The sequence below is a fragment of the Ixodes scapularis genome, unplaced genomic scaffold (assembly GCF_016920785.2).
Source record: "Ixodes scapularis isolate PalLabHiFi unplaced genomic scaffold, ASM1692078v2 PGA_scaffold1__304_contigs__length_218370807, whole genome shotgun sequence".
Taxonomy (NCBI): domain Eukaryota; kingdom Metazoa; phylum Arthropoda; class Arachnida; order Ixodida; family Ixodidae; genus Ixodes; species Ixodes scapularis.
The window spans coordinates 11,394,320-11,407,769 of NW_024609846.1; the positions used below are offsets into that span (position 1 = coordinate 11,394,320).

The 13,450-nt window shown below is 44.3% G+C and overlaps 1 protein-coding gene across 1 annotated transcript; it reads right to left on the reverse strand.

The window, feature by feature from the left end:
• Positions 1-648: 648 nt before the first annotated feature.
• Positions 649-12,492, reverse strand: LOC120836357. The gene is made up of 2 exons (XM_040205181.3): positions 12,351-12,492; positions 649-1,472 (listed from the first exon to the last, which is right to left on the reverse strand). The coding sequence occupies exons 1-2, from the start codon at positions 12,490-12,492 to the stop codon at positions 649-651; spliced, it is 966 nt and encodes a 321-aa protein (XP_040061115.1).
• Between the last annotated feature and the right edge of the window lie 958 nt (positions 12,493-13,450).

A 13,450-nucleotide genomic window follows, 5' to 3' on the forward strand; every position in this document is an offset into this window, starting at 1 on the left:
TATAAACACGCAAAACAAATGACAATGCTTCAAGATTTCGTATCACTTCAACGTGTCTACATAAAATCATCTAGGAAAGGAACTTTCTCGTCATTTAGTAAGATCGAAGGCGCGCTAACGCAGTTATGCCCTGACGACTTCATAAAATACGCTTTAACTATTTCCATTTCTGTCTTGTTATTTTTTCTTTTAATATACTCGGTTAATTCTTAAAAAGGGTTCACACACGCACTGCACGCAGTGTCTGCAACATGTCCTTGTGATTCATTCGAACCGCTGCACGATGTGATAGTGATAGTACTTTATTGCACTTAAAAGTTTGTGGTGCCGTTCGGTGTGCAGGTGAGGAGGGAAAGGCGTGCGCCCATACACATATTGTGCCCCTTTCACCAACCGGACGGCGCTATGAGGACTATTTTAGTTCTTATAAAAACTAGTCTAGACAAAAAAAAAAACAAAAAAAAACATGTTTTTTCACACACACACACACACACACACACACGCACGCACGCACGCACGCACGCACGCACGCACACACACACACACACACACACACACGCACGCACACACGCACGCACGCACGCACGCACGCACGCACACGCACACGCACACGCACACGCACACACACACACACACACACACCGGTGATTATGCTATTGTCCGAGTAACTGTTCTACACAACTCGCGGATGTCGTCTCGGTTGCAGGGGATTGACTCCGTGAGGTGGTGTGGGAGTGACCTCCAAATTTCTGCAGCACGCATTAGGCACGATGTCTTGTGGCGCAAAGTTCGCGACAGTGGAGGTTGTAGTCGGCCAGTTCGCTTGTTGAGGCGAGGTGGGGAAGGCACGTCAGGGTGGCCAGCACCCATCATTAGGCAGAAGAGCCTGATCGAGGCTACGTCTCTGCGGTGTTGCAGAGTCCGCCACTGGGCGTACTGCAGGAGTCTGGTAGTGGAAATATCTCTGGCGACAGTGTGGTGCGACGAGGGGGAATCTCGTCCGTACAGCGTAAGGGCTGCCCTCCGCTGTATGGACTCGAGAGATTTCTTATGCTTTGTTGAGGGGGGGTCCCAGATAGCAGAACAGAATTCCAGCTGCGGGAGTACCAGCGACGTGTATAGGTGCCTGAGTGGTGCGGCTGGCATGCCGCGCGTAATTTGGGTGACGAAACCCAGTGTCCGCCTCGCACGTGAAGCAGTTCCCTGGATGTGGCGACTAAAATCGAGGCGCTCATCGAATGCGACTCCGAGCAGTTTTGTGTGAGTGACACGAGAGAGTTCGGTGCCACCTATTGCAAGGGGTGGGGAGTGTGAGGGCTGAGCCAAGGACAGGCTGACTGTCATGCTAAGGCATTTTGTAGGGTTTAGTGGGAGGCTGTGTGTTACGGACCACCTGTAACAGGTATCGAGGTCGTTTTGAAGGGAGGTGACTGCGTCCTTAGAGATTCCTGGTTGTATCAGAGAGAGGTCGTCTGCGTACAGTGTTGCCTTAGATTTCAGTCCATCGGTGATGTTGTTTATGTACAACGAGAAAAGTGTAGGGCCAAGCACACTGCCCTGCGGCACACCGGCGAGCACAGTACAGGGTGACGAGTGAATGCAATGGCAGGTGGGTCGTTACAGTGAACCCCCATACAGATGATACCAAACAGAAAATCATTAAAAATGAATTATTATTAGAAACAAAGAATGGGAGTCGCACAGACAAGGAGGAGGAGATGAACACAGTGCTGTGCCATGTCCGTATGCTCTGTTCCCATATTCTTCACAATTTATTTTTAATAATTGTCTACCAACTGGCCCAGTCATCAGCACTAGCCAACAAGAGTATGCTGCTATTTTTTACTCTGCATTAACACTGTGCTTACAGTTAAATCCTACAGTGATGAACAAACATAAAAATGGGAGCAAGCCAGGCACGTAACCAAAATCTTGATTCGGCGGCACCCATGACAAAATGCTGTATGAGGGGGATGGGGAAGAAGAGGCCCCAGCAAAATGGAAGACTTTGGGGAGGGGGGGGGGGGGGGGGAAGCGGAGAAAGGATGGGCTTTCGTTATCTTTTGAGTAGGACAGGCGCTGGCAATGCTTCTGTGCCACTGGGAAAGCTGGAGTTCATATCCTTCAAATTAATTGGATCCAAAAATCTATAATATGTATTAGTGGCCGAGAAATTGCCCTGGAGGAATGCAGGCAGAGGATAACAAAATTGAATGCACACATGACAGAACAATAATACAGAAAAACAAGACGGAAAGAATAATCCACTACCGATGGAGTTGCCATGCAGTTGCTTTCATTTTGTGCGTTGTGACGTCGTTGGGCTCCCTGAAGCAATTAGCTAGACATGTCAGTTTGTACTGGGCAAAAGACGATGAAGGAGCTTTTTTTTTTGTCGCTATTTATGACCTTCCATTTCAGCTTCTTCAGATAAAAAGAATCCTTAGAATCCCTGTATTGGTGGTTTGGGCAACCTAGGCAATAAGGAGAGAATTATGTTACTAGTGCATTATGTTTTAATTGAACAAGGCAGAACCAGCTTGTGCTGCAGTGGCGTCACATAATGCCGAATGCACGTGACTTGCGACGCATTGGCGATGCCTCATGAAGCAACTACGATGGGTCAGACCCGCTATGTCTTTTTTAAAGCAAAATTAATATTATAATCAGGGAGCTGCTCCAGTTATTTATTAAGGTACTTTTTATTTAATATTGCAGATAAACAAGGAACATCTGAAAGCAACGAAAACATCAAATCATCAACACACCCGCCATGAAGCGGTGGAACAGGGGGTGCACCACAGTAGCTCTCAGCAGTAAAGGCGCACTTGAGCAGTAAAGGCGCACTTGAGCAGTCACAGCTGTGCAGTGGCTGCGATTACACCTGTGTGATCGCAGGAAACTTTGCTTAGAACCAAGCTCCTTAATTTTGTGCAACAGGTGGTTATGGGACTAATGCAACAAATGCTCGCCAATCTGTGCCTTCGACTCGCCGGGCGCTGTAAGTAGGCATGCTCGGAACATTAGCATGGTCTTGGTCGTCTTCTGCTGCCCCTGATATCGGCTAGAGCCAAGAGTCTTCGCTAGTGCGCTTAACGCTTACAAGAAGTATGCTTGTACAGCACTGCATCCAGCTCCACACTCCTTTTAGTGCCCGAAGCTCCAACTTCGATTGACCTTGCAAATCATGTAGGCAAGCGCCGTGGAAGGCGAGCCCTCCACGGCGCCAAGAGCATAAAACCTGTAGAGAATTTCTACTAACCTTATACTGGAACGGTGCTACTATTTTTCAGACATCTTGGCAGTAGCGGCTACGATGATCGTGGTTTACAATGTCAAGGAAACCATGGCACTGTCACATCTGTTTGTTGGAGAGGAGGTAAGCTCTCAACTATCCTTTCTAGCATAGGTTGCAAAATGTAACCTAGCGCTTTTATGAACTCCCTTCGCACAATCTTTCTAAGCAAATGTTTAGGCAACATTGGGGCACATATGGGTGATTCCACGTCAGTTCATGCAATGATGGTCCGGGTCATAATTTTGATATTTTTGTTAAAAATATATATGAAAGCCATGTTCTTGGGAGGAACATTAAGCTATATATGAATGCCGTAACAAATATTTTCGCTGAGATATAAAATGGAGAAGCTCGTGGTGTGGAAATCGAGAAGATTTCACTATGCTACTTTGCGCAGTCGTCATTTTCTCATCAAAGCTTTCACGTCACCATAACTTTTTTAATGCATTTTACAAAAGATATACAACACATACACAAAAAAGTAAAAATATCAATAAATTATTTCTATGCAAACAAAACTATCAAACATGGCATAAAAACGCGTTTCAGAGACATATTCACAATTTTCTTTGCAAATGAACCATTTGTCATAATACTTCACAAAACATATCAAAATGCGCGCCTATAAATAGTCTTTACGAATGTATAGAGATAATATGTCTACCCTTAATTGTCTTCTTGTTATTAATGCGGAAATGCAGCTGATTTCTCGAAATGTGGCAAGATTGGGCGTCAATATTTCAAAAACTCCATCTTTTATTTTTTTTAAACTTTCCTTGGCACTTTGCAGTGACTTGAACTAACTTGTGATGGCAAAACATTGAGTAACATATGACCTTCAAACGGGAAAAGCTACGACACAGCTTCACTCGGAGCGAGCCGACGTCTTCGTCATAGCGGCTTTGCCGCACAGCGCCAAATATTTTGAGCGTTAGTTATGGCATGCATTTTATATTTTTCAAATTCTTTTTTTCAGAAGGGGTTAGTATAACTGACACGAAAATGTACTTTAGGCTGGAATACCATTACTTAGTTTACAATTCACAAAAACAAAATGGCCCCACTCTGCAAATTCGCTAACTATGCATACCTAAGCTTAAAACTCTCAGTTACGCAAGTGGCCATGTATACATCCGGCCTCTCGGCATATGATGACTTCCACAGATGAGATGCCTGGATTCCTCTCACAGGTTTTACGGTGGCCCACTCTACTTGCTTCACCACACGAAACTCTCGAACCCGTTCCGCAGACAGGTGGAACATTCAGACATTTGTTACTTTTTCACGCAGCACTTCCACAAAGTCTTTAGCGGTGACAATCGTTGAGTTGAGCGAAGATCTCAAGTTGGTGAGCGTTGCGTGGTGTTTAAGAACACCACCTACTCCATCACAAGCGCTTTTCCCATGTCCAGTGGCTGAAAGGATCCATCTTGCCAAAGAGTACGGCTTCCGAGATAATTCGTGCAATTGGAAGCGATTCTTGAAATGCGCCGCCGCTCCGTCTGATACAAAAATTATTTCAGAAAAGAGCGGGTAATGTTCATCAACATACTCTTCTATGGCTTTTGTGGCTAGAAGAGCGTGAGCTGTGTCATGTATCGTGTCATCGCTGACAACGGCAAAGCTTTCCGTGCCTTGCGTGGACGTAACCACACATGTGAGGAGAGACACTTGAGTTTTTTTCCAATGAAAACTCTTCACTTCGGTTGGGAAGATGACTGTCCAATTTTCCGCAAAATCGAAGTGGAACATCACTGCCTTGGGTGGTAAGGCGGTTCTTGTGTCACGTATCAGGCTTCGTTGAAGGTCACGGATGTAAGAATGCCTCATATACTTTTCGCTCCATGACTCCAGTTCCTTTAGGAAAGCAGAAGTGTCCATAACCTTTTTGACGAGTTCGCCGGCGTCCCATAACGCGTAACAGATCTCTTCGTCTTCGTCGAGATGGAGCGACTGCAGCGAGATGCTCTGCATTTTTGGGCACTTTTCGCAACGGCGCAGGAAGCAATCGTTTTGTGGAGGGCTGCAGAGGTAGATGCGCTTGAAGTCATCTTCAGTAAATGTCTCCTGTGAGGCATTTGTTATTGCCGTTAAAAGCAACTGAAAATTGACGCAACATATGCAAGCGCACACCTCATGCTCGGGACTCTTTTTTACCCATTTTGGTCGTAGGGAATAGAACTTAGAGATGCCTAGTTCTCGATGGGGATGGTGCTTCCCAAACAGCTGGTAAGTTTCCTTAACAGAGCGGGTCATAAACCTTTTTACGACTTTGGTCTTGTTGTCGTTGATCATGGCTTTGACGACGTCCTTTTTGTTGGGGCTTTGAATAGAGCATGCGAGGTCGTCGCGTGTGTAGTACTCAAGTGCAACTCTCACGTCTTCGGCATTCGCCTTTTTCCCCATGTAGGGATCAGGCGTGGCCCATACACCACCTTTACGCTTCAGTTTTTACGTTTGATCAATCATGTAGGCAGTCGCTTCTGGCACCAGACGCAATATTTCTTTTTTCGAGATGCTTGGTGGCAGAAGCGTGTACAATAGCTTGCGTTCCTGGTGGGAACTGCAGGCCTTTAGCGCTTCGCGGAATGCGTCAAACCACTCCGCGCAGTGCTCACAACTGTCTTCGCCGGTTTTCATGCCATAAACGTCTGACAGCTTTCTTCTAATGGAAGAACTCACTTGAGCTTGTTTTTTCTTCAAATACGCTTCGCGCCTTTTTTTTTAATGGTTTTACGTGGTTTCAATGGAGTTACCGACGGACTAGCAGCACACAATTCTTGACTCACTTCAGCCAGAACTTCATCAGAGTCCCGGAAAGAAGAGTCTGATGTACTCACGTTGTGAGGAGAAGCAATCTCATTCTGGAGGTATTTGTAGCAATGTTGGCATAAAAGGTCAGATTCATTCACTGTCCGTGGAGCCAGTAGCTTTTCCAACCGCACTTTGTTGAGTCTCCCTATTGATACGAGGTGCTTATCGCTATACACTTTCTTCTTGTGTCTCCGTAGATAGTCCACACAGAACAATCGCACGGTGCTGAATCGTTGGGCCATGGCTGTTCGATTTGACACTAGACTCTTACTCGCTTCGTAAATGACAGAACTTCAAACCTCCTCGCAAACGCCTATTTGAGGGGTTCTGAATTCCTCTCTCCCGGCTCCGAATATCCGGTCAGAGTTCGGAAAGAAAATGTCATTGTGGTTATCAACTTCTGTCTTCCATTGTAGATATAATCGGTGCGTCGCGCATGGTTAAGCTGGTGTTGTTTGTTTGTAGTACCACTTATTGAGCACCAAAGACACCGAGTCTCCTGTAAACATAGCGATAGTCAGCCGTCTTTTTTTCTTTTTTTTTTCTTTTCTAAAAGTTTTTTATATTGTAATGTTTTTGGGGTTTTCGGTGTTGGAGTGTAGTGTAGTGTAGTGTAGTGTAGTGTGTGTGTGTGTGTGTGTGTGTGTGTGTGTGCGTGCGTGTGTGTGTGTGCGTGTGCGCGCGCGCGCGCGCGTGTGTGTGTGTGTGTGTGTGTGTGCGTGTGCGTGTGTGTGTGTGTGTGTGTGTGTGTGTGTGTTGGGGAAGGGGGTTGCTGTCCTTAACCTTGGAGTGATTTAGTTTGTCTGGTTAGGTTCGGTCAAGTCTTTGCGGTCGCATGTCTTGATCTTCCCTATTTTATTTCTTTCCGCGTGGACATGCATTTATTGTCGTTCTTGTTGTGAATAAGTTCAGCTGCGTTTGATAGTTCGTTTCGCACTGTCCGTTATTTTTGTTTTTCCTCGTCTCTGGGTTTAGATTGAAATGTTTCCTGACCAACTGACATGCATATTTTTCCTTACAACTACTCTCGCCTTATTTTGCCGTAACTGACTCTTCACAGCTTTGGGTTTCAAGGCAATGTGATGTGCTTACGATTACTAACTACCGGAAGCAGTGACGTTCGCAGGCGTTTCTTGCTCATGTTAAGGGGCGGGAAGAAGAGGGCAGGGCGGGGGAAGGGGGGGGGGGGGGTATAGTCACACAACGATAAAGCAATGCTCGGAACAGCACGACTTTCCGCTCTCTACGACAGAGTCCCGCTTTCCAGCTTTTGACGCTTCCATCAAGGGGACGTTATGCGGCAAAGCCGCTATAAAGAGACGTCGGCTCATTCCGAGTGAAGGTTTGTCGCAGCTTTTCCCGTTCGGAGGTCATATGTTACTCAATGTTTTGCCATCACAGGTTAGTTCATGTCACTGCAAACTGCCAAGGGGAGTTTTAAAAAAATAAAAGATGGAGTTTTTTTAAATATCGACGCCCAATCTTGACACATTTTGTGAAATCAGCCGCATTTCCGCGTTAATAACAAGAAGACAATTAAGGATGGGCCCATATTATCTTTATACATTCGTAAAGATAATTCAAAGGCGCGCATTTTGATATGTTTCGTGAAGTATTATAGAGGATAGTTTATTTGCAAAAAAAATTGTGAATATGTCTCTAAAACGTGTTTTTATGCCATGTTTGACTTTTTTGTTTGCATAGAAATATGTTAATGATATTTTTACTTTTTTGGGTATGTGTTGTATATCTTTTGTGAAATTTATTAAAAAAGTTATGGTAACGTGAAAGCTTCGATGAGAAAATGACGACTGTGCAAAGTAGCATAGTGAAATATTCTCAATTTCCACGCCTCGAGCTTCTCTATTTTATATCTCAGCGAAAAAAAACGTTACGGCGTTCATATATAGCGGAATGTTCCTCCCAAGAACATGGCTTTCATATATATTTTTAACAAAAATATCATAAAATTATGACCCGGACCACCATTGCATGAACTGACGTGGAATCACCCATATGCAATTGTGAATGTAACCATCTTATTAAAGTTTTCCATTTTCTTTTTTTTTAATGGCAGCCAAGAATGCAGTACATTACAAACTAGCACCTTTCTTGCACAACAGATAGAGCCATGTTCCATGCTTGTACCTAGTTTAGCCTTCATCTAGATCAGAGTTTAGCAAAGTTATGCAGTTGGAGGTGATGTTTAGAAGTCGCATGGTCTCAGGGGAGCCAATATGATGCTGATGGCACTGCTTCACATGTTTGACTACAACTTCGACAAACAAGCTTTCTAATCACTGCACGGCACACTCTTCTAGAAAGGTACAAAAGATCCAGTGGCTGTCTTTCCTGACACACTGATGGTTGGAAATATCATGGCCAAAAGTAGTTTCCACAAGGTTTCTAACCATCTAAAGCAAAATATTTTGGCCAAAATGTACATGGGAGGTGAAGTAATTGCAGATCAGGAGATCATACAAGGAGAATCTGGGCTCCTGTTGACTGATTCTGGCTTTTTTGCAATGAGCAAGCCAAAGCAACGTTTACGTCTCTATGTGGAACCAGACTTCTGGCTAGCATTGCCGAAATTTTACTAATCGCAGAGATAATGCAGGTGTCCCTGTTGCACTGACGATCTTGCATATTTTTCAGTGCTGGGAAAGCATGATTTACTGCCACTTGTCTAAGTTGCGTTCTGCACAAGTGTAATCAGGCCTGCAGGGGGTGGGGGTATTACATATTTAACATAGATCAAGTGACTATAGCAAATAACAGTGGACTAGCTCGCTGGTAGATAGTAATATATTAACTGTGATGATTTAGAGAAGACTATCACGCATGGTGCCTGCCTTACATTGCATTGATTTTGTTTGCTAACACAGGAGCAAGACATCCCGGCAATGCCGTGCGTCGTGTACTCTGGCAATGACGCCGAGGGGGCTGACTTTTTGTACCTCGCTGTCGATAAGCAGCGGTTTTTGTCCGTGAAGAATGCACAGGACGACATCACTGCCATCATGGTGGCTTACTGGCTTTTTAATATAAGTACTTGAAAAAGGCAGCAAACACAGTTGCTCTTCTAGAACGGTTGTTTGTCGGGCTCAGTAGCACTACTTCGAGGCCAGTTGTGATGAAATTCCTGAACAAGGTTGCAAGAGCGTAAAATCAATGAGGCCGACAAACAACCGTTCTAGTACCAAAGGGATGCTGAACCGAGATTTGGATGGCACGAAACCAGGCAGGAGCACTAGGTGGGATGCTGCAAACCTTAGAACATAACTCATATGACGGTATCTCTAATGGATGGCAGTACTTTTTGGAAAATATGAGCATGATTGAACAAAGCTTGCGACATCTGTATTCTCCTCTTCTCTTTTTCGAAAATATGCCCATCCAGTTGAGATACTGCTGCATGAGTGGTGTTTTGGGGTCTGTAGCATCCCACTGTGTGCTTCTGGTGCCTTGTTTTGTGAAGTCAAATTTCAGTACCAGCACCCATTTAACTTTCTAACTCTAAACTAAAATAAATGTACCATACTTTCCAGACTATAGTGCACAAACTATGCATGTCTAAAAGTTGATATTTTACATCGTACAGAGATTGTTCATTATTACAAAACTGGTTAGGCCAGATTGCCGTGTTTTAGATATTTTACGCTGGGATAAAGTAATCAAGACAACCTCCTACTGTCAGTCTGTTTCCCAGGCTTTCGATACCTCGCATCTGACATGTTTGCTTGGGAGCCTGCAAGCAACCAACTCAGGTCAAGCTTAATCTTGAGGAGCTCTGCGATTGGCTGACGAGCGGATCACAGAAAGCCCCCTGACATTCATCCGCAGATATCCCGTTTGTGGAGTTCTCCAGCCTGAAGTTTTCCCCGAGGATTATACACCGAGTGCAGACTATCTAAGAAAATACTTTTTCTTTTTAGCCGAAATTTACCCTTGCGCATTATACAACGGATTGTGTACTATAGTCTGGAAAATATGGTAGCTTGTTTTAATGTTTTAAGTCCTAAACTAAAAGAAGTGTAGCTTGATTTTTATGCAACTTTAGGGTCCTGAATGAAAGTCGCATGTGCAATGGAACAAAAAGTATACACTCGAAACGGAAGGCATCTAGATTGTTCTTCTGTTATAGTCATTTTTATCAAGAACCATTGTGATGTACTGAGGTAATCTGTATTGATTTTTGTTTTTTTTTTCTTATTTTTACTAGCACCTTAAGCCTATGCTGTGATATTTAAAGAAAATATATTTGCTTATTTGTATGGAGGACATAGCTGGTTATTTTGTTGTGCTCACATAATAGTTCAATAAATGAGTATTCATTTAATTTGGCTTTTATTGACTCAAACCCCCCAATTGTTTCTCAATTTTTTACTAGCATCTAGGCCTATATATGCTGTGATATTTGACGGAATGCCTCAAGTATTGTATTTTGATATGTGTGTGGAGGACATACCTCATTATTTTTTTGTGGTGGCATAATAGCTCAATAAATAGTTATTAATATAGTTTTCCTTTCAGTTTTTTGTTTCTCATTTTATAACAACTTTTATTTACTTGCAGCTTAATCACATGCTGTTTGTATGCAGCTGATGCCACTCGCCATGCCTTGGGCGAATGTGTAAAGGTACTACGGCATACCAAGTATGACAACTCGTAACCACCTCATATGCAAGGCAAATGACCGACGAGCCAGAGCGGGATGCAAGGACCAAGTATCGGGATTGAACAAGCTAAGCTCCTTGTTGTTTATGTTTGTACCATACACTTTCTCACATTGCATAGTTTGCATGAGCAAGTGCTGATCATGCATGTGATGCATATCACACTTCTGTGTTGGCAGTTTGACAATTGGACACTTTTAATGACACATTGAGATTGGTGGCAGACTCCTTCTTTAATATGATGTTTGAGAATATCTCCCACTGATCTTTTCTAGTATATGAGTATTAAGACCATCGAGCAATTAATAAATTCAGAAGCTTTAGCCATGGAACAAATTCTGGGATATTTTTTTTATTTTCCTTCCAAATTTTGTGGGAACTAAAACTTAAATCACGCAAGATTTTCCTGTAACTTCCGTTTGCACATAAGTTAAGCTTCACATTGAAATATTACCTTTTCTGCCATGCACATCTTGCCTTCATTATCGGACAGTGCATCTAGGCACAGCTGCTTCAAGTAGCATGTGTGCCGATGCATTGCACACATATCAAATAATGAATCCAGTTTCTGTAACGAGGTCCTATGCTGGCACTGTACTTTTGCATCTCCTTATTTCATCACTTATCTGGTCTGCATACTTCGTGGTTTTCTGGTTGCCATACCTGGTATACTGAACCCAGTTTGACAGGTGCTGAGATACAGGGTGATTCATTCTCATTGGAACAGATTCTTGTAAAATAAAACTTCAGTTTTATGCAAATTATCTTTTTACAGTTGAGTTATAGTGGTCCTGGCAGACACTTTATAGAGGCAAGATGACAGCTAAAAGTGGACTTATTGCATAAAATCCATGGATTAGCTTTTTAGTGACTGGTTTGATGACACCAGCACATATTGTGAAAATGGGGCAGTCACCTTAGACCAGCTTATTTTTCGTGAGATGAGCACTAACCTTAGAAAAACGATTGAGAAAGATTCTTGCACACAAAACGGGTTGTGAGATACAGTACTTTCTGGAGCGCTACATTACCGCTGCCTTTGGTGAAATTATATTTTCTCTTTTTTTTTTGGCCTGTGTGCTCATTTCAGGATTTATAAAAAAATGACTGGTTTAAGGAGGTGATTGTCTTCAAGTTCGAAACAGCTGTCGAACCAGTAATTGAAAAAGTTAATCAACTAATTTTAGATAATAGTCCACTTTTAGTGCCAGCCTGCCTGTACAAAGTGTCGGCTTGGCTAAGTGCTCATCTGTAACGAGATCATCTGTGTGAATAAGATAAGTTTTGTTTTACAAAAGTCTATTTCGATTAGAATGAATCATCCTCGAGCACCCATTAAAATCAGCATCAGCACCCTTGGATTGGGGTCCATTGCACCTAGCACCCTATACACTTCACACCCCTATAGGGTGCTTTGGTACAGGGGTGCTCGTTTGCACCCTCAAAGGGTGCTCGTCCTGGGACAAGTGCTTTACACCCCTAAGGGGTGTAAAAAAGTTTAGTGTGTACGCACCTCATGAACGCCGCCGTGTTCTCTAGAAGCGTCTGCTTTTGGCCCGCACCACCGTCGTAGTAGTCCAAGAAGCCCGGGCGTCGATTGGCGCCCGCGAGACGCTCGATGTCATCTAGTGTCACCACGACGTCTTCAGTCGCATCGGCGAGAGCTCCGTTCCTGGTGACGGACGTGTCGTTTTCTACGCTCATGCTTCCAGGTTTCGCTGCATCGGTTGAGAGCGGTGGGAGGGTTCTGCGCGCCCTTGCTTTATTCGAGATGGCTGGAGCGAGTGCGACGACCACATGTGTCAGAGAGCGTGAGCATTTCCTGAGCAGCAGCTGTGCATGGGCGTTGCCATAATCGCCCTTCAGTTTTAGGGGTGAAGCTCCTTAGGGTCTAGCCTTGTCCGTCCAGCGCCCGGACTCGCATCGATCTTGCTGGCGCTCGTGCTCGTGATCGTGCTCTTGAGCTCACGTGCTCAGGCGCTCGCGTAGGGCAAAAAAAGAAAAAAAAAGGATGAAAAAAAAAAGCGATGTTTGCGCAGTCGAGAGGATTCGAACCTGTACGGCGAGACCCCAATGGATTTCTATACTTCGTTTCACCTTATGTGCGAGCGAACGCAAAGCTGAAGCGCGAGCACGAAAGCTCCGTGCGTTCAGGCTTTGCTCGAGCGCGCGAGCTGGGGAGAAACGCAAAAAGCGCTGGTCTCGCGCTTCTAGCTTTGGCTTCGCTCGCAGAGAAAGTGAAATGAAGTATAGTCCATCGCCTTAACCACTCGGCCACGACTGCGAGACGAGTAGGGGCCTCTGAGATGTGGTAGTAACTAAAGAGCTGGGGATGTCATGGATGAAACGTTGCATGTAGCCGCTCAACGTCTATACAGGAGAGGGCGCTGCGGTCAAATGCGTATATAATCGCGTTAAACTTTGCATGCATTGGCTCAACGTTTATAGACGAGAGGGCGCTGCGGTCAAATTCCCAAATGCGTATATAACCATGGGGGCTATGTTGCGCTTTTTGCACTCCCAGGAGACTAGGGAGAGGGAAGTGACGTCAACGACACAGCAAACGCAGATTGGGTGTTGATTTCGTTTTCTTCTGTCAACATCCAATCTGCATTTGCTGTGTCGTTGACGTCACTTCCCTCTTCCAAGTCTCCTGGGAGTG

Excerpts from the sequence above, each read along its gene's own strand:
- LOC120836357 (XM_040205181.3), bottom strand. The coding sequence starts at position 12,492 with ATGAGCGTAGAAAACGACACGTCCGTCACCAGGAACGGAGCTCTCGCC. Across the intron at positions 1,473-12,350 it reads CTTGGACTACTACGACGGTG|ACGACCTCTCTCTGATACAA; the intron begins GTGCGGGCCAAA and ends CACTGTACGCAG.